The sequence below is a fragment of the Phocoena phocoena genome, chromosome 3 (genome assembly GCF_963924675.1).
Source record: "Phocoena phocoena chromosome 3, mPhoPho1.1, whole genome shotgun sequence".
Taxonomy (NCBI): Eukaryota; Metazoa; Chordata; class Mammalia; order Artiodactyla; family Phocoenidae; genus Phocoena; species Phocoena phocoena.
This window is the reverse complement of record NC_089221.1, coordinates 8,702,195-8,726,459: the sequence shown is the minus strand read 5'-3', so window position 1 is coordinate 8,726,459 and position 24,265 is coordinate 8,702,195. Positions and strand designations below refer to the sequence as shown.

At 47.0% G+C, this 24,265-nt stretch overlaps 1 protein-coding gene across 1 annotated transcript; it reads left to right on the top strand.

Moving 5' to 3' along the window:
• The first annotated feature begins 1,565 nt into the window (after positions 1–1,565).
• On the top strand, positions 1,566–24,265 carry CMBL (carboxymethylenebutenolidase homolog). The gene is made up of 6 exons (XM_065874736.1): positions 1,566–1,717; positions 13,748–13,981; positions 16,019–16,126; positions 19,930–20,072; positions 22,632–22,723; positions 23,877–24,265. Exons 2-6 carry the CDS (start codon positions 13,767–13,769, stop codon positions 24,054–24,056), a joined length of 738 nt encoding a protein of 245 aa, XP_065730808.1. The 5' UTR covers positions 1,566–1,717; positions 13,748–13,766; the 3' UTR covers positions 24,057–24,265.

Genomic DNA, 24,265 nt, shown 5'->3' with positions numbered 1-24,265 from the left:
GAGGGCGTCCCTCTCCCCAAAGTAGGGAGACCACAGGGAGGAAGAGGCAGGACAACAGAGATTCCAGCCAGGTTCAGGGGGAAGGTGCACGTTAAGACAAAGAGGAGACTGTGAGAGGGGTCTGGGAGATAGTTTTAGGAAAATAGGTGGGAAAACAGTAGATATAAATTGTTTTTGAATGTTGTAAAAGAGGTGTACTTTTAATATAGCGCTGCCTCGTAATATTGGAATCCACTGCACAACTGTGCCAACTGAGACTGATTTGGAGGCAACTTTTTTAAAAATTACTTTTAAGTATGTGCATAAGTTTAACGCTGAGTTGGCAAATTTTGGCAAATTTTGGCAAGGCATAGAGTTGCGAATTTGAAATCCCTCATGTTAATAAGCGTTAATTAATGTCAGGAATGATGCTTGGAGAGCTAAATTTACCAAATAGAGAAAAATGATGTGTAAGCAGTCACACCTAGTCTTTCCATGTAACTGGTACTTCCAAGATGCTGGAAGATGCTTAGAAACAGTGTAATAGAAACAATTTCGTGTTTCGATGGAAACCAATGCTTGCCTAGAGGTCACCATCCAGGCTATCTGATTCTTGTCTTCCAATGTCTGGTAGCTGTTTCACAATTCTGTAAGTTGTAGGTAGATGACAGACAAGCAAATTGACCTCGTTCCGCATGCTGTGGAAAAAAAGCCAGTTTGCCTCTGTCTGCATTTCCCTTTCACCATTCCTTTACTCCATATGTGTGCACTTTTTAAGAACTTTCTTCTGAACTAGTTTTAACATCTGCCTCGTTTTCTTATTAATTAATGAGTACTGTAAAGTTCTCAACAGAGGTCATTTTTATATCTGTGTGAGCGTCATGATCTTACCTTTTTCTGAAAACTGCCCTTTAACAATCAGATTAAGTCTCACAAACCTTACCCCTCGAGGCTCTTTATATTACTGATTTGCCATCCCTCTGCAGAAAAGATCCCTTAAGAAAAAGTCACCCTCAATCAGAATTCACACCTTTTCCAACCGGAAGCGTCTTAACTAGTAAGGCTCTATCTCACGTGTCATGAGATTTTTGGTGAAATTCTTGTGGCGTCAAGAAGCTGCTGCTACTTTTCCCTGTCACTCATTTTCCTAATCAACATTTCTTCCGGTTTTCTTTCTTAACCCTTCTCTGTAGCCAATTGAATTGGTTACCACAATGTTAGGTGACCAGACAAGATATGGAGTGGCGGCGGAGGGAAGGAGGTCAAGTATGAATACGTAGTCATCTACTGTTTAAAATAGCCTAATTTTGATTTACAGTAAAGAAGTCACAGGTCTCAGGAGACAGGCGCACATGTAAATTTCATAGGCGGACTGTCTTCCTCCTCCCGGTCTCCCTCCCCCCCTCGTCGTCTACCTTCCCCTCTCCTCCCCCCTCCCTCTCTCCCTCCCCTCCCTCCGTCTCCCTCCTCCCCTCCTTCACTCTTCCTCCCAACCTCCCCTCCCTGCCCCTCCCTCCGGCTCCAGCCTTCCCCGGAGGCCGGGAATCCAGGACAGCCACTGGTCCACCGGGATCCCACCGCCCTCCGTCACCGCGTCCACTTCCGTCCCCGAAGGAGGCGCCTCCCCCTCGGCTTGCCCCTGACCGTCTCCCCTGTGTCCCGCGGGGCTGCGGCGTTGCCCGCTTCGGTCCAGCGTCCTCCGCGCGTAAGGACAGCGTCCTTCAGGCAGTTGGACGAGGTACGTGCGCTTCGCTAGCCCAGGATCGCGCTGCAGGTCCGCTCTGCTCTAACTTGCGCATGCGTTTGCTTGAGGCAAAGGAGGTCTTTGCCACGTGCACAGGTAATGAACCTATTAAAGTCCATTTTCAACACCAGCTTTTATCAAAGCAGTACATTGTCACTGCAGAAAAGCAACCCCGCCATCCTACTTTGGCATATTTTCCTGTATTGTTTAGCCATACATTTTGAATAGACAGTTGAAATCATACTGTATATAAACTTGTATTCCTTTTTTTCCATTTAACACTATGTCTTGATCCTTTCCTCCGTGCCATTAAATACTCTTTGTAACCGTTTTCCTACAGTTGAACATTTTGGTCGTATAGTTCTTACTACTGACATAAAAGTATGGGGGAAAAATGAGCGTATCTGCGTCCAGCTCATTCTCCACATTTTGCAGCCTTTGTTAAGGATGGGTGTTAAGAGAGGAGGGTCTTGGGCTTCCCTGGTGGCGCAGTGGTTGAGAGTCCGCCTGCCGATACAGGGGACGCGTGTTCGTGCCCCGGTCCGGGAAGATCCCACATGCCACGGAGCGGCTGGGCGCGTGAGCCATGGCCGCTGAGCCTGCGCGTCTGGAGCCTGTGCTCCGTAACGGGAGAGGCCGCAACGTACCGCAAAAAAAAAAAAAAAAAAAAAAAAAAGAGAGGAGGGTTTGGTCTAGGCGTGTTAGCGTCCTGTATGCTGGGTCCGTGTTGCCCGGAGAGACTGTACCGTTCCCACTCGGCCATGTGGGTCAGGAGGTGAAGCGGTGGCCTGTCCCAGGCCTTGCTGACGCTGGGCACTGCGATTTAGGGCTACTTGCTGATGGACATGCCACCTGTTGTTTTCAAAGCCCATTTAAAGTAAGGTGGTCAGAAGTGAGCCCTGTGGGTATCTGGGGGAATGCCATCCAGGCCTCACAACAGTCCAAGAAAAGGCCAGAGGCACCCACATGATTGGCAGTTCACAGGCCAATCTAGCTTCATCCCATCTAGTTTTCTAATTAATGCTGTCAAGACCGTGTACCCTTTGGAAAACACAACCATGATTACTGAAAAATAAAAATAATTGGAGGAGTCGATGTTCACAGAACCATCTAAGGATAAGGAGGGCCCTGCCTTCCCTGCTGCAGGATGGAAGATCAATTGCCATGCAAGTTACAGTGTTTACCCAGTAAAGGAAACCCCCAGCCCTCCCCTGCAGCCACCTTAGGGGTCCTGTAGTTGTTTTCGATGCCCTTTCAGGTGTTTCCGTTTCTAAATCTCTGAGGCCACCAGCATTTTATTCCTAGACTTCTTTGCTTGTTGCATTCCCATCAACACCAATCCCCTTCACTTATCAAAATCTGCTTCCCTATTTCTTTTGGAGATCTTCATTGCTTTGGGAAGTGTGACTTCTGAGTTATTTAAATCCTGGGGGGTATGAAAGCAGGAAACCACACTAGCTCAACCATACTTGACCACCCATTTCTCGCCTTCTGCCCTCCAGTGAGAAAAGGGGAATGTTCAATTATACAGTTAAAAGATAATTTTCAGCAAAAGGCAAAATCATGACTAATACAGATAGAGAAACGAACGTGTGTTAAAGATTCTATTTTATTCATTAAAGAGGGGACGAGGCAGATCTTATAACTGGTTCAGAAAAAGAAGTCAAGAAGCACAAATTTGTTTGGAGTAAAAGAATGCCTCCGGATGGTACATTTTAGGAAAGGGGGGAGGACACAGCAGCCCCTTGGAATTTGCAGGTCAAACATGCACTTGTGATCCCCATAGGTTTTGACTTACAATTTTGTGGAGGCATTTGCTGTGTGAAGGAGGACTGGAGGGTGTCAAAGAAAATATCATTCATTCGTGACACTTGTTAAAAAACGGTAAGGCAGACCTTATTCAGGACCGTCGTGATAGGGGTTAGGGACCACTCCAGGGGGATCTTGCAGTAGGAGAGAGACATTGGGCTCAACTCTGAATATAAGGAAAAGTGGGAGTTTCTAGCCAAGGGGCAGAGTAGGGGGTCAGTGGATGGAAATAAAGGGATTCCAGCTAAGCTGACCTAACAGGATTCTCGCAGAAGACAAGCCAGGGTGATGGGACATCACCTGGGGGATGATGGAGGATGAGGGAGCGAATCAGATAGGAGGCTGGGGGATTCTGCTAAACCGACCTAGCAGATTCTTACTAAAACAGGACAAAGCCCAAAAGCCAGGGCCTAGTTGAGAAGAGAGTTCAGAGGATCCTGACTAGAGTTCGGTCAAGGAGAGAATCTTTGTCAAGGGGCCAGAGAAGTCAGTCTGTAGGGGACGGGTCTCGCAGTCATTCACAATTATGTGGGCTCTTGCATGGGTGTTATGGGGGAATCATGTACTTCAGTGCTGCATCCTGGGTGGCACTGACAGAGAATGTGTCCATCAGGGTCTCCCCTGCTGGAGCATGTCCTGGCCATCCCTCGTGTCATAAAGAGAACCCTGACTTCTGGAGGCGTTACTGGTGGAAACCACAGATCTGATCTCAGGGTGGCTAGAGTGTGTTGCCAAGTCCACCTGACACGATACAGAAAAGCGCTTCTTGGTACATTTTATGAGGACCCCACCATACCTGTCAGACCCACAGTCCCATCCCCTTACAGGAGGAAACCTTATCCCTCACTGTGACCTTATAATGTCATAGAAGAAACTCTGTGTTTCAATGGAAAAGTACCCATCGACTATAGCCCACCCTTCCGGGCTGTCTGATTCTAGCCCTGTTCATTGTATTTGAGCTGTTTTGCAGCTCTGTGAAAGTTGGGGGTAACTGATAGGTTTGTAAATTCTGTCCTGTCTGGTGGAGAATTAATTGGCTTCCTCCCCTACTGTGGAAAAATTGGTTTTGTCTCCATTTATAATTCATCTCAACATCCCTCTACCCCATATAAATTAGTGGCCTTTTCTTTTTTCCTTAGGACCAATGGTAACATCTGCCTTATTTCCTCCTATCATATGAGTAAAATACAATCCTTAATGTGAATTCATTTTGGTAACTGTATAGGAGTCATAGTTTTACTTTTTTTCTGAAAATTGTGTTTTAACAAATGTGTCATTTGGGAGGGAAAAGAGCCCAAATCTTGAAATATATACAGAAGGTTTACGTATAGTACAATCAGTAGAGTGTGAAGGGTATGTTTCCCAAGGCTCTTGCCCACAGAGAGACTGTCTGCCCTGCCCACTGTGGCCTTGGCCCGGGACACACTGGCTGGGCTTGGCTGCTGTGCCCCGTGAAGTGTCTGGCAGGAGTCCAGCCTTCATGTGTGGCACATCCAGGTCTTCTCAGCCAGCACCCCTTTCTGTGGGAGAAAGGCCTTTCAGGATCAGTTCAGAGAGTGGCTGTCTTAGCTGTAAACATTCCTTTTGGAAAGTGGATAGCAATCGAAGGTAAGTAAAAAGATTCAGATTCAAGACTGCTTATTTTCTGTGGTCTCACATCCTCATAGGACAGCCAGGTAAGAAATCAGCCTGAGGAATAAGTTCTCAACAAGTAATGTGCAGTGGGACATAAAGTTTACTGCTATTGATACTGGATTGTTCTGACTTCTAATAGTTCTATAATGTAGTTTATGGAAACAAAACTATGAAAAATATCGTCAAATTTTTCTTTGATCAAATGACTAGCTCTTAATTTCTCTTTCCTTAAAATTTAGTCATTTCTAGTTATGAGCATTTAGAACATTCTGGAAAGTACAGGATATAATGTAATAGCCACCTATAGTCACATGATGCAGATTTATTTAAAAAAAAAGATATTAACATTTTGTCCTGGGCTTCCCTGGTGGCACAGTGGTTAAGAATCTGCCTGCCAATGCAGGGGACACGGGTTCGAGCCCTGGTCCGGGAAGATCCCACATGCCGCGGAGCAACTAAGCCCGTGCGCTACAACTACTGAGCCTGTGCTCTAGAGTCCGTGAGCCACAACTGCTGAGCCTGCGAGCCACAACTACCGAGCCTGCGTGCCACAACTACTGAAGCCTGTGCGCCTAGAGCCCGTGCTCTGCAACAAGAGAAGCCACCGCAATGAGAAGCCCGTGCACTGCAACGAAGAGCAGCCTCTGCTCGCCGCAACTAGAGAAAGCTGGCACGCAGCAACAAAGACCCAACACAACCAAAAATAAATAAAATTAATTAATTTAAAAATATGTATTATTCAGGGGTTTTAGTATTAACTTAGCATCAAAAAACCATTGTCTCTCTCTTTTTTTTTTAACATCTTTATTGGAGTATAATTGCTTTACATTGTTGTGTTAGTTTCTGCTGTATAACAAAGTGAATCAGCTATACGTATACTTATATCCCCATACCTCCTCCCTCTGTGTCTCCCTCCCACCCTCCCTATCCCACCCCTCTAGATGGTCACAAAGCACCGAGCTGATCTCCCTGTGCTATGCGGCTGCTTCCCACTAGCTATCTATTTTACATATGGTAGTATCTATAAGTCCATGCCACTCTCTCACTTTGTCCCAGCTTACCCTTCCCCCTCCCTGTGTCCTCAAGTCCATTCTCTATGTCTGTGTCTTTATTCCTGTCCTGCTCCTAGGTTCTTCAGAACCACTTTTTAAAAAAAATTTTTTTTTTAGATTCCATATATGTGTGTTAGCATACGGTATTTGTTTTTCTCTTTCTGACTTACTTCACTCTGTATGACAGACTCTAGGTCCATCCACCTCACTACAAATAACTAATCTCATTTCTTTCATTGTCTCTCTATATAGCATTATGTGTTTGAGATTTACTGTATTGATAACTATATATGGAGTTTGCTCATTGAACTGCTATGTAATGTTCTTTTTAGGAGTGTATTAGCTGTAACACATTACCGCAAACTGGGTGACTTAAGACAGCAGAAATTTATTCTCTCACTGTCTGGAGGCCCGAAATCTGAAATGAAGATGTTGGCAGGGCTGTGCTCTTCCTGAAACCTGCAGAGGAGAGTTTTTCCTTGTCTCTCTCCCGGCTTCTGGTGGTTGCTGGCAATTCGTGGTGTTCCTTGGTTTGTAGATGCATCCCCTCCAAACTCTGCCTGTGTCTTCCATGGCTGTCCCTCCATGTGTGTCTGTGTCTGTATCCAGATTTCTCTCTCTTCTTCTAAGGACACCAGCCATTAATTAGATTAGCATCTACCTTCATCAGGATGGCCTTGTCTTAACCTGATTCCTCTGCAAAGTACCTATTTCCAAATAAGGTCACATTCACGGGTTCTGTGGGTTAGGACTTGAACAGTAACTTTTTTGGGGGATGCATTTCAACCCACGACAATGAATAAATGGCAACGTATCTCATTCTCCTGATGGTCGTTATATTGCTTGCAATTATTGCCACATTTTGGTGGCAAGAACAGCCTTGCATACCCACTGCATGTGTCTGTGTGTACACACACACACACACACACACACACACACACACGAGTGTGAAATTCTCTAGGGAATACACCAGTGGGGGGATTTCTGGGTTGCAGGATGTGTTCCTCATTGCCTTTGCTGAACTGCTTCCCAGAGTGTGTATCAGTTTACACTCCCTTCCGTTTGCCTACTTGGGCACCATCTCTTGGTGTTAATAGACTCATTGCCAATCTGCAAGAGGGAAAACGGTATCTTGTTGTTGTTCTTGTTATAATTTCCTTAAATACCAGTGAGGTTGAGTATCTCTTCACATGTTTATGGGCCATTCAGGTGTATCCTTTTGTAAATTGCCTCATATCTTTGGAGCATTTTCTATTGGGGCTGTCTTTGTTTTGTTAATTTCTAAGAATTCTTCATATATTTTATCTGGATACTACGGCCTCTGCTTTGAAAATAATTTCTTCTTTTAGTCTGTATCTTGTTTTCTCACTTTTTTACGGAGACTTTTATCTTACAGTGTTTAAAATTTAATAAAAGTTTGAAAGCTTTTTGTTGTGGGAAATCTCAAGCATGTATGAAAGTCGAGAGGGGCTTCCCTGGTGGCACAGTGGTTGAGAATCCACCTGCCAACGCAGGGGACACGGGTTCAATCCCTGATCCAGGAAGATCCCACATGCCGCGGAGCAGCTAAGCCCGTGTGCCACAACTACTGAGCCTGCGCTATAGAGCCCGTGAGCCACAACTACTGAGCCTGCGTGCTGCAACTACTGAAGCCCGTGCGCCTAGAGCCCATGCTCCACAGCAAGAGAAGCCACCACAGTAAGAAGCCATGCACCGCAACGAAGAGTAGCTCCCGCTCGCCGCAACTGGAGAAAGCCTACGTGCAGCAATGAAGACCCAACACAGCCAAAAATAAATAAATAAAATAAATAAATTTAAAAAGAAAGTTGAGAGACTAGTACAATGGACGCTCCTGAACCACCCAATTCCAGTACTGTCGGTACTTAGACACTCTCCCACAATCTCCACAGCCTACTGGGAAAGTCCCAGTACACACATCAGCATGTAGCTATAAAAGATAAGGACTCGTTAAAAAAAACCCATCACTGTTATAACATTATTCCTCCTTCCCTTACCCCCCCCATTAAAATGATTCTCAATATCATCAAATATCCAGTCAGTTCAATTTTCCCCAATTTTCTTATAAGTATTTTTTACAGTTGGCTACTGCTGTGGACTGAATTGTGTCCCCCAAATTTACATGTTGAAGATGGTATTGGGAGGCGGGGCCTTTGGGAGGCAATTAGGTTTAGATGAGGTCATGAGTGTGGGGCCCCCATAATGGGATTCGCACCTTTAAAGGAGGCTGACAGGATCTCTGTGTGTGGTAGGCAGTGACTCACAGGGCTTTGTTTTCTCACCTGGGTTGCTTGGTGTCCATCCCACCTCCTGAGGAGTCACAGAGACTTCCTGCCCTTGTCATGACCCGGCAGAGCCCCGTCTGTTCTGCCGGCCTCTCCCTGCCTGCGTCCTGCAGCTGGACCTGGCTGGGGGACACGGCCTCACTGACCCTGCCTATGTTCCGGGCCCTCATTTTCCACTTCTATTCTCCCCTCCAATCTCCTCCTTCTTCTACCCTGATCTGTTGACTCTGCTTCTTAGTTCTCTGAGCAAACAGAGGCAGGTGGGAGCATCCACAACCTCCCTCCTGGCAGCGCCCACCCACCTGTGTCTGTGTCCTCACCCTCTGCCTTCTCTCCCAGGGCTGTGGGAGGACCTGCCCAGTGCCTCCTCTGCTGTGCTGGCCTCACCCCTCTCTCCAGAAACCACTGGTTCCCTCTCCGTGGTACATTCTCATCCACAAGCCAATATGCTGACATTTCTTCCATGAAGAAAAAGAAGAAAAAAAGACTTGTTTCCACATCTTCTCTCCATCTTTTGCTCACTCTCTTTTTTAGGACTGGTGACAGTCTAGAGAGAGCTTTCTGTATTTCCTGTCTCCCCGTCTCTCTTCTGTCTCAGCCCCCAGCAGTCCCGCCCTCCCCGCTCCTGCAAACCTGTTCTGGACGCCCTCAGCCTGACTTCCACCGTGCAGAGCCTGGTGGGCAACCCTGTCTGCATCCTCGGGTCTTCCTGCAGAATGTTGCATGGTCTACACCCTCCCTTTCTTTCTTTCTTTTTTATAAAAATTAATTATTTTGGGTGCATACACGGTTTTTCATTTTTAAGTGTAGTGGATTTACAATGTTGTGTTAGTGTCAGGTGTACAGCAAAGTGATTCCGTTACGCTTACACGCTCCCGTTCTTTTTTTTTTTTTTTTTTTGCTGTACGCGGGCCTCTCAGTGTTGTGGCCTTTCCCGTTGCGGAGCACAGGCTCCGGACGCACAGGCTCAGCGGCCATGGCTCACAGGCCCAGCCGCTCCGCAGCATGTGGGATCTTCCCGGACCGGGGCACGAACCCGTGTACCCTGTATCGGCAGGCGGACTCTCAACCACTGCGCCACCAGGGAAGCCCCACTCTCCTGTTCTGGAAGCCCTTTCTTGGCTTGGCTCCTGGACACCACACCTGGGGTTTCCTCCTCTCTCACTGGCCCGTCCTTCTCAGACACAGTCACTAGTCCCTTTTTACCTCCCCAAAGGAAGGCTTAAGTACCGAAGGACCCCAGGGCTCCATCTTCTGCATTCTTCTTTATTGTTATTCCCTGAAGGATGTGATTCACTCTCAAGGTTGTAAATACTGTGCTCAGCTGATTCTCATTCGCAGAAGTTATGTTCGGTAAAGTTGCCGTGAACGCTGAACTAGCCGCTAGTGGACCACAGGGAAATGTAGTCGGTTCCTACGAGCCTCTGGTCACGTTTCCATCAACTCATCAATATTTAACCCTGTTTTGTTTGTGTTTCTGTATGAAGAAACACAATATATATTTACTACATATTGTTGATTCATTAACATTGACTCATGGCCGACAGCAGTGTGACTCACACCTGAACAAAGCTTGTCTAACACGTATTTAAGGCACATCACAGCCTTCTTGCATTTCGATCCCTAGACGGCACTTTAGCGCTGCCCATGAAATCACCAACAAAGAGCACAAAATTACCAAACGTGTGGCACTAAATAGACCATGAGAAGGACACTTGTTTACAGCGTGAGAGCTGAAACAGGAAGACAGAGCACAGCCTTTTTCGACCTTGACTGGGAACGTGCATCTCAGTGACTCAGATTTTTTGTGGCTCTACACAGATTTGTGGAAGACGCAAAAAGCCCAGCAAGAATTGATTTTGGAGTTACGAATAAATTTAGCAAGTAGGCAAATTCATGAATACAGAATCTGCAGATAATGAGGTTCCACCGTGTATGCCGATCACTCTGAAATGCATATCCTCAGCTTGGACCCCTGCCCTGAACTTGTGCGTTGTTATCCAGCTGGCCGCTGGACAGGAATGTGCATGTCTCATAGACATTTCAAACTGCTTATGCCACAGCCTGAAGTCCTGGTCTCCTCAAACCTGCTCTTTCGGCACTCTCCCCTTTCATTTAGACATTCCATCCTTTTCCAGTTGCTCAAGCAACACCACTGACTCCTTTCTGTTAAATATCCTACCCATGCCATCTGTCAGCAGAACCAATTGGCTGCACCTGAAAAATCTATCTAGCCCCTGACCTTTCTCGCTCTTTTCACCATTACCATTCTCGTGGCAAGAATTTGGCTTTTTCGGTGTGAGATGGAAGCCGCTGGAGGATTCTGGGAAAAGCAGTGTTCCCCACCACGCTCTCTCCCTGATATTTCTGTTCCAACTACACTGTTCCTTGTTGTTCCTCAAAAACCGGAAGAAGGTGAACACTTGTGATCACCTAGATTCAACAGTTGTTTGCAATTTGCCATAATTGCTTTATGTTTCTGTACGTATGTCTGTGCATGTGTGTTTTATAATGATTTGAGGGTCAATTACAGATGCTGATACTCCATCCCCTACTTGAGCACACATATTTTAAAAATAAGAACATTCTCCTATAGAACTTGTATTCCCACACCGTAGAAAATTAATATTAATTTGTAATATCCACTATCATCCATATTCGCTTCCTCACTTGTTCCCCAAGTGTCTCTTACAGCGGTTCTTAACTTGGAACCAGGATGTAGTCAAGATTCACATGGTGCATTTGATTTCATTTCTCTTTAATCTCTTTTAATCTCGAGCTGTCTCATCACCTTTTTTTTTTCTTTTATATTTTTGAAGTTAAGAATTTTTTCCTCTCGTTCTGCATATTTGTCAGTTTTTTCTGTTTCTAAATTTATTAGCGTAAAGTTGTTTATACTAATTTTTTGGTGATTTTTTTAAAGGGAAAAATCTGTACTTACGTCACCTTTTTCATTCCACATATTGTTATGCTGTTGTTGTTGTGTGTCTTTATCATTCTTTCCTTTTTATTGATCGGGTTTGCTGGAGATATACCTATTTTATAACTTCGAAAATCAGATTTTAATCACTTTCTGTTTCTCCATTGTTTATGTTCATCTCATTATTTTCTCCTTTTGGGTTTATTCTAATTTTTCCCCTCACTTCTTGAATTGAACGCTTAACTTATTTCCAGTCTTCCCTTTTGTCTAATACATGCAATTGAAGAGGATCAAAGGATACCCTCCTCAAATATGGCACTTTGGCGTATTGATTATTTTGAGCTGAAGGCAATTAGGAAACAGCAGATGCAAAAAGAGTTTTTCTCCCTCCCCCCTTCTGCCTAAAATTAGGGCATAAATTCCCTCTCCCCTATGAGGGGAGCAACTCTTATCACCAGATTCCCCATATATTTCCCAGTCATGCCTCCACAATTTATCACCCTTTGTTAAAATGCTGTATAAACCATGTGTCTAACTGCTTCTTGGGTTTTCACTTCTTTTCTGCAAAACCACTGTGTGCTAAAAATTAAAAATATTAATAACGTGTATGCTTTTTCTCCTGTTAATCTGACTTCTGTCGGTTAAATTCGCAGGCCCTCGGTTGCTGAACCTAAGAGGGTAGGGGAAAGTGTTTTTCTCTCTGACTGGAATCTAGGGTATCAATATTTCTCTAAGTACCAGTGTATTGCTTCCACTTTTTGCTACAGAGTGTTTTCATTGTAATTCGCTTCTAAACCTTTTGGATGTTTATTATCATTTCTTCATTGTGCTAATATAACACGTTTTATATAAAATTTTTGTTGACTTGTGGGTTAATATGTGGGCAGTTTGGTAGCTGTTCACATCTGCTTGAAAAGACTGTATATTCTCTAATTGCTATTGAAGAGATCTCTATCTTTGGGTTCAGGCTTCCTAGTTTTTCCTTTCCAAGGAAACCTCTTTGAATTAAAAACAAAAATTTAATTAGAGAATCTGTCTCAAACAGTGAATTTAATATATTTATACTTGTTTGGATTTATTTCAGCCCACATTATTTTTTGCTTTATGGTTGATAGGTTTACTGTTCTTCTTCTCCTTTCCTGCTGTTTGTTTGGTCAAGTGTGTTTGGGTCTCTTCCTCATTTCTACCCCCATTCCCACCATCAGTCTTCCTGATGAGTGTTTATTTGGAGCACTTCCTCCTGTGAAGCTATTTGTAGTAAGCACCTCTTCAGTGGGAAGCATTTTTTGGCCTGAATTGTGAAAGTCTTGCATTTGTTTCTGCCGGGTGCCCAGGGATTTCACTGCCCAGGGCCCACTGTTCCGTCAATTTCTCAGCCTAGGTATTCCTACTTCAAAAGGATGGTGCAAATTTGGGGGATTGGTTTTTGTGTTGTTGTTGCTGAAGACTTTACATTCATTTATTTTCCAGTTTTATTTTATTATTTTATTTTTTATGGTTTCTTTTTTCCTTTCCTGGGCTTCCTTACCATATTCCTAGGCTTGGTTGGCAGAGTTTTTCTTTTGTTGTTTGTTTTGAATTTTGTCTGCTAAATATGAACCTTTGAGGGCTCAGACCTTGTGTGGGAAAGTCTCAGTTACAAATCCCTGTCTCAAGGGGTCCCAAGGCCTCACTGGATACAGAGTCCTAAGCACTAGTTAGGTGAGGGCCTGTCTCTGGGTCTGGCCCTGTCCCCAGCATCCTGGCTCCTTCACATCTGCTCCTGCCACCCTGACCCTGACCTCCAGTTTCCTCTCTCACCCGGGGATGGAGGTTGCTTCCTTTTCCCTCTGAGCTCCACCATTTTAACTTTTATTTGTTAGTTGCATTCACTCTGGTATTTCTACTGTTTATAATGGGAATGGATTCTTTTTTTTTTTTTTTTTTTTGCGGTATGCGGGCCTCTCACTGTTGTGGCCTCTCCCGTTGCGGAGCACAGGCTCCAGACGCGCAGGCTCAGTGGCCATGGCTCACGGGCCCAGCCGCTCCGCGGCATGTGGGATCCTCCCGGACCGGGTCACGAACTCGTGTCCCCTGCATCGGCAGGCGGACTCTCAACCACTGCACCAGCAGGGAAACCTGGGAATGGATTCTTCTTAGCTTAATCTCATCACCCAGAACCAGAAGTTATCATTGATTTCTTGCATGAATACACTGTAAGTATAGTTAAAATTAATTTTTTTCCTGTACTCTTGATTTTAGTTTTCTCATTGTTTATAATCTTTGGATGTGCCCCACTCAGTGTAATGCATGTGTCTCTCTGTAGCCTGACTTAAACATCTCCAATGGCTAACGAAGCTCACCCTTGTCCATGTGACATTGGCCATAGAATAGAGTACGGAGGGTTGGGGCGTGAAGTTCAAGTTGAGCACATCAAGGCTTATCTCACCGAATCCCCCGTTGACGCTGGCAAAGCTGTGATTGTCATTCAAGATATATTCGGCTGGCAGTTGTCCAATACCAGGTACATGGCGGACATGATTGCAGGAAATGGATACACGTACGTATAAAATTCTTCTTCTTTTTTTTTGTTTGCTTAAATTCATGTAAATTTCTGTATTTTGTTCCCTTCAAAGGAAATGAAACCAAAAAACCCTGAGTATATTCTGATGTACATTATGTATTTTCTTATCTCACTGGGGTGCAGGTAAATGGAGACTGTCACATACGACAGCCAGTGTCCAGTGGAAGCCAACTGCTCCCAACCCAATGTCTGGGCTTCAGGTCCTCCTAGGATGGCTAGCCCTGTAGACTTGTTGGACGCTGGGAGAGTTATTTCCCGATGTGAGGCGCTGCGCAGACACTGGTACAGGACCCCTAGGGCAGAACGCGCCAGCTCTGAAATGGATCCATTACTTGGCCCTTGAAGCATCTCCACCTGGGGTCAGCTTTCACACACAGGGCACGCGTAGTTATCCTGGTCTGAACACGAACTGTCATGGCCTGATGTGAGTTAGACTGGCTTCCAGAACTGGCAGAGTGAGACCTCAGCTCCCAAAGGCTACCTCTGTCACACTGTGTGACCATGGCCACCTTTGGTGACTGCTGTCACCTGCTTGCCCCGCACCGCTGTGCTGTTGGCAGCAGCTTCAGTAAAGCACGGAGGAGAGAGAGGAGGGACCATCCCTGCCAGCCCAGCTTCACTCAGCGAGCCCCGAGTGTGGTGCACCCCAATTCCCTTTGTTTTCTTAAAAAGAGGAGCTGAAAACCAAAGCGTGCACCCATCTCGTTTTCCTACAAAGAGAAACCCATTGAAAGGAAGCACCCCCACTGCCGTGTGATGCAGTTTCCTGTTGACTGGAAAGAGAACGTCCACTTGATTTTTCCCTTTTTCATGCCCTCACGTTTCTTCTTGTGGATGAGGCAACTTAACTTTCCAAGGGCAATACCAGTAATGAAAACAATAGCCAGCCCTGATTGCTTTCTGGCTCCGCCAGACCGGACCCCTAGGGCGTTCCCGGGGTAATTGCCCGTCATCCTTCCAACAACCCGGACAAGGCGGGGCTGTCACTGTTCCCATTTTGATGGTTAGGAAACCGCGGCATGAAGGCGGAGGTCTCAGTTGCCCCACGTCACCCGCTGCAGAGAGGAGACTGGATGGGGCGTGGCTTCCGTTGTCTTGGGTGGGTCCATTAGCTGGAGACGGAACATAAAAACGAGTAAAGATGCCTGTGACTTAACAAAGCCTCTCACCCTTATCTAAGTATTTTGCCTTCAGAATAATCCTCTGAGGGTGCAGGGCTCTGTTAGATCAAGAAAAAGAGGCTAAAAGTGATTAAGTGACTTGTTAAGGTTTCAGGGCAGAACGGGCAGTACAGGGACCTGAACTTAGATTCTTCTGACCCAGATTTCAGTGTTCCTCCCACCCCTGCAGGAGAGGTTGTGTTCCTCCATCCATGGCCGTGACCTTTACTTCCAAAACCGGCTCTCTGGCGGGGGCCGCGTTGCTCCACCCTGGGGTTGATGCGGAAGGAAGGTTGACATGGACCCCGCAAGCTGGCTTGTCTGCTCCGCGGCCCCTTTTAGAGCCTGCATGAGACCAAAGCTTCGGGGCAGGACCTTGTGCCCTGTTGGCATCCTGGGCGGAGGTTGGGAAATTGCTTGGTCATGGTGACTGGGCCGCTCACCAGGTGTGCCCTCTGGCCTGAGGCTAACGCGAAAGGCCAGCTGAGAGGTGCGACTCCTCAGGGGCAGGAGGGGAGCCTGTGTCCACCCGCCCAGGCCCTCGCCGCCTGGGAACCCTTGTCCTGGGCGTCACAGCTAGCGGGGAGTGTGCACGACCGAGGCCTCGGCCTTTCAGACGGGCTGGGCTCTCAGCCGGCTGCCAGAGGCCCTGCACCTTCGGTTGTGAAATCTGAGATGCTCTGGCCTGGAGCCAGTTGGCCTCTTTGCTGCGATCACAGCTGGCCCTTGTGACCACTACCTTTCTTCTCCTGTGGTCCAGAACCGCCAACGTGACAAGTTCTTAATGAACAGAAGCAAATATGGAGTCCCAACAGCTCTGAAACTAAGCAGGACGAATGTCCCTATTTTACAGAACCATTGTTCCAGACTTCTTTGTAGGACAGGAGCCGTGGCACCCCTCAGGGGACTGGTCCACCTTCCCCGAGTGGTTGAAGACAAGAGATGCCAGAAGGATCGATAAGTAAGTCCCAAGTACATTACCAGCCAGCGTGGCTGTCTTGGTGGCGCCCCAGGGCCCCAGGAGCAAGAGGCAGGAGGGAGAGGAGGGTCCGGCTTCCTCCGTCACCCACCCACCTGCCTGCCCTCCCACCGTGTACGACCTCAGAGGCCACAGCTCGCAGAGTCCTTCCTGAGGCGTAAAGGAAACAGATTTCGTTTAGTACAGTCTTTGCAGCGAAGGGTTGGTTAGAAACCAACAAGTACCCTGCTGCCCAGCGAGTTCACTTGCTTTCCTCTCTGGGAAATGCTTTGTGGCACCGATGCTGAGACAGTTTCCTTGAAGTACCTGGGGGTCCCATTTTCCTTGACGGTTGGGCTATAGGGGTCCATAGATCAACACTCCCTCCTTCCACTCTGGTTGCAGAACCAGTTGAAACAACAGGCAGAGAAGAGAGATCAGAGAACACGTCAGCCCCACGTCCACTCTGCTGATTGGAAACTGAGGCCCCAAGTGCCATCCCCTCCCCCCAAAACGCCACCCTCCCACCCCCTGCCTCGGGGAAACTGGGTCTTTAGACCAAACCCACCAGACCAGGACCGCGGTCTTGCCAGGGTCCAGGGAACTGTGGGAAGAAAAGGGGGGTGGATCCCCCAGGATTGCAGCCTTTTATTAAATTGGCTCCACTCAGTCCAGAAGCAAGGACCAGAGGGCTCAGCTGCCACTCAGATCCCCTCTTCTTGGTCTGGAGGAATAAGGATGGAGCGGGGAAAGAGGCAGGGATGTTCTCTAGTGCCAAGCTCCTCCTGAACAGGAAGACCTGAGCCCAGGGCAAAGGGGTCCCCCAGCCCTAGCCCCCGACTCACCGTGACCAGGCATCCTCCCGAACGCTGTCTTCTCCCATCGTCGGACGTCCTCCCGTCACGCACGGGAGCCTCGTGTTTGATAAGCTGTCCCCCAAACCCAGGTTGGGGCAGCTGCTGCTAACTCTGCCTGTGGCCACTTGGTCCCTGGAAGCCTCTGCTGCTCCAGAGCTGACGCCAGGGCTGCTGGCCCGTCCAGCTCCTGAGCCGGCGGACCCCGGGCAGACCTGTGTCCACGGCCCTCAGGGGCCTCACCTCCCTCCGCATACTCCCCGGGGCCAGACTCTCCTGCTCCCTGGCCACCCTCTCTCTGCGGGCCTGTGCCAAGCAGCTGTGCTCTGCAGCTCTGGCCAGGGTCTCCCTCGGCTCTCTGCACAGTCCGTCAGACCAGGGAGACGCTGCAGGCTGCCCTGGGGGCTCCCAGCTTGCCGGGCTGTCAGCAAGGAGGAACCTCGGGGTCTTGCCGGTGGCTGGAGGTGCGAAGCGCCTTGTCTTAAGTCCCACCCTGGGGAGCCTCACCACAGGGCTGTGGAGGCCCGGCTCCTTCACCCCCAGTTGGGTGCCGCCCCAGCTCCAAGTTCCCCGGTTGAGGCTTTTGTGGAGACCACACCACAGCCCAGCTTCTCTCTCTGCCCTGCTTCCTCCCTTGCCTTCCCCAGGGTGGACTCTGAGAGCACTGGGGACCCAACTTCCCACACCTTTATCCATTTCCAGGCCTCCCTCCCAGGGACTCAGACTGCAAGCCCAGGAAAAACAAAATGAAGCCAGAAGTTACGAGTAAAATACAAGTAGAAACACAAGAGACCCAGAGAGCCTGTGATGTGAATATGACATTCAGCTTTGCGTGGAGGGGAACAGTTAGGACATTTTGAGGAAAAGCCTTGTGGGGCTGCCTTCTATCTGTGACTGCAAATCAGGGTGATCCTTTCTGGAGGGCATTAGAGCAGCCCAGAGGTACGTCTCCACAGGGGATAAGGAGAGCCACACATTTTAAATCAAAATGAGACATGAAATGGAGACACTAACTTGGAAATTAGACTCCAGTCCTTGTGTCTAGTCAAATATCTTTTGTTTGAAAGAAAACCCATCTTGAATGGTTGCTGCTTAAGGAGTCATGGAATTTATTGGCTTAAGGTACTGAAAAGAGGTAATTTCTGGCTTCAAGCAGAGGTTGGTCTATAGCTCAGAAGGTATCCCCAGGATGCGACCTCCCAGCATCCCGCAGCACCCTTGTCTGACGCTGGCTCCATTGTCAGGCAGCATTTGCCTCTGGGTGGCAAGATGGCTGCAGCAGCTCCAGCCTCCCATTGGCTCCTTTCCCAGCAAGCCAGCAAAATTCTCGTTTTGTCCTGATGGTTATGACTGGGTCACAAGTCCATCCTTGAACCAATCGTTGTGGCTAGAGATTGCTATGCTGCGATTGGCCAGGCCAGACCCACATACTCCCCTCCAGGAACTGAGCCCCCCGAAGTATATGGACCGAGCATGGGGAAGGGAGGTTCATCCAAAGCTAAGTTCTGGTGTTCCCAGGAAAGTGGGGAATATATACTCGGCAACAAAAGGAAGATAGGTTCACTTGAGTCAGTGAAAGAACGTTTATAGAAATGCCCTCTTCCTTCTTGTCCCCTCCAGTTAAGGCAGTTATTCTTTTTTTTATCTTGTTCTCCTGTGGAAAGGAGATTTTTTTTTTTTTTTTTTTTTTTTTTTTGCGGTACGCGGGCCTCTCACTGTTGTGGCCTCTCCTGTTGCGGAGCACAGGCTCCAGACGCGCAGGCTCAGCGGCCATGGCTCACGGGCCCAGCCGCTCCGCGGCATGTGGGATCTTCCCGGACTGGGGCACGAGCCTGTGTCCCCTGCATCGGCAGGCGGACTCTCAACCACTGCGCCACCAGGGGAGCCAAGGCAGTTATTCTTAAGATCAAAGCATTCGAGAAAAACTGAAAAACAAAATGACGAAAACTATTCCTTATTCCATTTTATTTTGCAGAATTACCTAATTACAGCTCTTCTAACATTATGAAAATAACTACTTGCACACAGAATGGTATGATACATATGTTTAAATGTGTTCAAAGATATCTTACGATTAAAAGAAAAAGCAATAGAATTGCTTTTTCCTTTTTTTTTTTTTTTTTTCTTAAGTGCAAACAGACAGCGTTTTTTCCTTATCAGATCCAGCAGAACTTTCCGGGCCGGCCTTGCAGTACTACCTCTATTTTGGCATCATGCTTCTAGTTGCAGAAGCTGTATGAGTTCCAGACAACCAATTTGCAAACGAACCATTTGCAAGGCCAGAGCCACTGTTCCCCGTCCCCTCGGGCTTGCCTCTTCCTCCTGCCTTTCCAAATACTACTGTGCTCTTTGGGCATGGGAGGAAACAGGCGATGCAGAGTTAGGGTGTCGGGCAGGGGGATGGAATGTGCTGAGTCAGACAGAGCTGGGGAGCTGCCTCTTGGTTGAGGCTGCGCCCTGCTGAGAGAGAGGAGATGAAGGAGCTCCCTGGGGCCGGATCTTGGGATCAAGCCCTGGAGCCGCGCTGTGGCCTTGGGCCTTGATCTCTCCTGAGGCTGTGGAAGGCTGTTGCTCAAGATGGTCTGATTTGTGCCACCCTGTCAGGTGGTTGGAAGAGGCTGGGCTTGGCAGGGAGACTTGCCGGGGAGAGATGTCACTTGTTACTCGTCACCCGGTAGGAGGTGGTGAGGACGGAGCTCTGAAAGTAGGGATCTCAGAACCTCAAGGAACAGCTGCTGAGAAAGCCCTGTTACCACTAGTGCTTGCTGCCCAGTGTACTTTCAAGGGGCCACAAAATACCTCGTTTGTTTTTTTTTTTTGGCTGTGCCAGAAGCTTGCTGGATCTTAGCTCCCCCACCAGGGATTGAACCCGGGCTCCGGCAGTGAAAGTGCGGAGTCCTAACCACTGGACCACCAGGGAATTCCCTTTGAATAACTTTTCTTTCATTCTAGAGAAGTTGATGCGGTCCTGAAGTATCTGAAACAACGTTGTCATGTCAAGAAGATTGGCGTCGTGGGATTCTGCTGGGGTGGAGTTGCTGTCCATCACATAATGATGAAATACCCAGAATTCAGGGCGGGGGTGTCCATCTACGGTAAACCTGCCTTGTGCATTTTTACACAATGAAAACTGGACGAGGGGTTGAGTGACAAAGGCCACGAGCCTCTTCCCAAACTGAGGGTCCTGGTGTAACACAAACCCCAGTGGAGCAGAGATGGCCTATCTTAAGGAATTGGTTTTAAAAAATCTGAAGGTAGAGGCGGAAGTATGTAATATCTACCCAGAGGGAACCTGGGTCCTGACAGTGTGCCTTTGGGGAAATCCCCTAATCCGAGGTCTCGATTTCTTAACCTAGGATGAAGGGGATACATTTCTTTCTGTGATAATGGTTAATATCAAGCAATATTTTTATGAGCAATAGCTGTGAAAAGATTTTTCGAAGATATGACTAATTCTCAACTACTCACACATGCATGCAGTCCTGCACACACACACACATACACACACACTATATACACATGCATATATGTGTATACATATGAAAACAGGGAAAGGGAAAACCGACTCTAAAATGTAAATAGCAACATAAACATTTCATGCAAACAAACCAAATGTATCACACCAATGACATAAGAACATTATATCTGTGTAGAGAAATGGTTACTAAGTGAGGATATGGAAACATCCGACCTTGGCTTTCTTTCATGATAGTATATCCAACAGTTATACTAATGATTCTTATTTGACTTAATGGTTCCCTACTGCGGTATTTTCACTTACTTTTAGCGTTAAAAAAGCGCCCTTTACCTGTTTACTTACTCAAAGGCAGCAGCAAGCTGCCGGTGGCCGCTGTGCACAATGGGGCTGGCAGCCCTCGTGGCCCTTTGTGTGAATTAGCACAAGGCGCTCCGGAGTGGACTGCTCGCTGGCGCCCCCTCGTGGCCGCCTCTGCGCAGTGCGCGACTGCGGAGCCGGGCGGGACTTGGAGCCCAGGGGCCTCAAAGCGCTGTGCAGCCACCTAACGGGGCCTTCACAGAATAGGGCAGAAAGCGTGGCCCTCTTGCCCGTGGCTCCCTGCATTCTAGAGAGGAGTTACAGCTAAGGGGAGGCTCTCCGGCTTACTTGGCTTTGCTATACTGCCAACAGGAAATGGAAAACAATTTTTTCTCCTCCGTACTGACTGGGATTCTCTATGACCACCCTTGAGTCAGGCTCCGCTGTGAGTCCTCTTTCTGAGTATGTCCCGACCTTGGGCTCTCTCCTTGGCCCACTGGGTCAGTTTAGTGAGAACTCCCCATCCTTGATATGTGATCAAATTCCTCCTGTCCACCCCCCACCCATGCCTTGTCACCTGGCCTGCCTTCAGCAAAGGCTTTGTCAAATACTGTCCGGCCAGAATCCCCGTAGCCCCATGATTCCTTTGTCATTTTCCATCCACCGGCCCCCATCCTGCTCCGTGGTGGAAAATCCCACTTGTCCTCGCATTTGGGGTTGAGTCTGGTGTCCCTCCCTCACTGCAAACCCTTGTTGCCGTGGTCTCCTCGAATAAAATCTTCCTTACTGTCTTTGACAAGTGCCAGAATAATCTTCTTTTTTAAAATAAATTTATTTATTTTATTTATTTAGTTTTGGCTGCGTTGCATCTTCGTTGCTGAGCGCGGGCTTTCTCTAGTTGCAGCGAGCGGGGGCTACTCTTCCTTGCGGTGCGCGGGCTTCTCTTTGCGGTGGCTTCTCTTGCTGCGCAGCACGGGCTCTAGGCGCACTGGCTTCAGTAGTTGTGGTGCGTGGGCTCAGTAGTTGTGGCACGCGGGCTCAGTAGTTGTGGCTTGTGGGCTCTAGAGCGCAGGCTCAGTAGCTGTGGCGCATGGGCTTAGCTGCTCCACGGCATGTGGGATTTTCCCGGACCAGGGAGCGAACCCATGTCCCCTGCATTGGCAGGCGGACTCCCAACCACTGTGCCACCAGGGAAGCCCAGAATAATCTTTTCTTTAGAACTCCTCTCATCTCAGAATGACAGTGAAGTTTGAAACTTTTACTTATTTTCCTATAGGAGTGGGCACACTCAAAGTTGTCTGAATCTCCAAAGTCCAACATGCTTTTGACTAAATGATCTCTAAAATTCTGAAGGCACTTTAGAAGGATGAAAACTAATTATTATGAATGACCTGCTGGGACCCGCTGCCGTGCCCAGGGACTTCACACACGTGGTCTCCTCTGAGCACAAATACCCCATCAAACACTGACGTCAGAACCTTGGGGCTTGAGTAAACCATGAGAAACTTCCAGAACAGCGGTGGTCAGATGGTCCAGATTAGAAAGTTATCACCTCTTGGTAAATGAAGACACGTCCCAAGAGGGAGCATTTTTCAGGCTGCTCCGTATCTTTACCTGCCAAGCAGCTGGCCAGGTCTACAGCCGTCATTTAATGGCCTGATTCCTGGTGAGTGAGGTAGAGAGAAGGGAGCTCAGACTCAGTAACCTTCTCTTTGAGCCTAGTTTTATAGAACAGGCCACTTTTGTGGAATTGCTAAAAAGAAAAGACACAAAACCCCCAAAGCACATGTTTTCCTTTGAAAAATCTAACTCACATCGTTTTCTGTGGCACATGTACGGGAGTCATATCCTGTGTCCCTGTCCCGCCCCCATTCTCCAGGCATCATCAAAGACTCTGAAGACGTGTACAAATTAAAGAACCCCACGTTGTTCATTTTTGCTGAAAACGATGCTGTGATTCCTCTAGAGCAGGTAAGTTGGCATCTTAACTCTTCTCATCTCTGTGTTTAATAGCAGGACTTGACATTTTGGGGAAAACATCCCGAAGGATTCGTTTGTTCCTCCAAATATGTTTCAACATTAAAGTTTTAAAGGTGTGTTTTATCGGGGACTTTGAGGGGGTCTGTAACCCCCTAAGTGCTCCTGCCATGGCTGGATGGCTGGTTACTTACTTCCCTGCCCGTGCCCCCTCCGTGTGGAACCCATGAGTTATCATAAGATCTCTGTCCTTAAAGACACAGCTGTTTGTTTTTTTTAATTAAAATTTTTTTTTATTGAAGTATAGTTGATTTACCATGTCATGTTAGTTTCAGGTGTACGCCACAGTGGTTCAGTTATACATAAAAAAAATATATATACATATATATATGTATATGTATATATTTTTTGATTCTTTTCCCTTATAGGTTATTACAAAATATGGAGTATAGTTCCCTGTGCTATACAGTAGGTCCTTGTTGGTTATCTATTTTATATATAGTAGTGAAGACACAGCTATGTTAAATCCAATATGTTGATAAGGAAAAGGCAGATGGAAACTGTGGTTCAAAAGCAGTTGTTTAGAAATTACTGTTGTTATTCATAACTGATACATTTTATTGATATGTTTTAAACAACTTATACTTGAATCTATGAATTACATATTGAATACATTGAATATGGTATATGCAAATAGACTGAAGTATATATTGAATAATATATTAATACAATTTCAAATAATTGATGTATCTTTAAAAAAAGTATTTATTTTATTTTTATTTATTTGGTTGCACCGGGTCTTAGTTGCGGCACGTGGGCTCCTTAATTGCAGCACGCATGTGAGATCTAGTTCCCTGACCAGGGATCGAACCTGGGCCCCCTGCATTGGGAGTGCGGAGTCTTAACCACTGCACCACCAGGGAAGTCCCCTGATGTATCATTTTTATATCGCTCTGAATTCTCTCCTTTGCCAGAGGTGCGGACTGTGCCGATTATAAAATTAAAAGTGAAAAATTCATGATAGCTGGAACGTAACTTAAAGCAAAGATGTTAAAGCTCTTTGATAAGCATTCAGGGAAGATTTGGAGAATGGAAAATATTGCTAGAGGGTTAAAGTCCTAACATCATGAAATCTTTTGCCAACCAGGTCTCTTTGCTGACTCAGAAGTTGAAAGAAAACTGCAAAGTGGAATATCAAATTAAAACGTTTTCTGGGCAAACGCACGGGTTCGTGCATCGCAAGAGAGAAGACTGTTCGCCTGAAGACAAGCCCTATATCGATGAGGCGAGAAGGAGCTTGCTCGAGTGGCTGAACAAGTACGTGTAGCCAAGGCCAAGGGCAAACTTTCTCAAAATAGCTCGCATCCAGAAATTTGCTTTGAAATGCTTAGATCATTTGATTCATTTTCGCTTTACAGAAGATGAATGAAGGAATCCTGAAATTCACCTGAAACACAAATTCAGTAGGAAAAGTTAATGTATGAAATACTTTAACCTTTAACATGTGCATAAAGAAAAATTTTAACAACAGGTCAG

Bases quoted from the DNA above. Each gene is read 5' to 3' on its own strand.
- CMBL (XM_065874736.1), top strand. From the start codon at position 13,767: ATGGCTAACGAAGCTCACCCTTGTCCATGTGACATTGGCCATAGAATA. The intron at 13,982-16,018 runs GTACGTATAAAA...CCTATTTTACAG, and splicing joins ATTGCAGGAAATGGATACAC to AACCATTGTTCCAGACTTCT. The intron at 16,127-19,929 runs GTAAGTCCCAAG...CTTTCATTCTAG, and splicing joins GATGCCAGAAGGATCGATAA to AGAAGTTGATGCGGTCCTGA.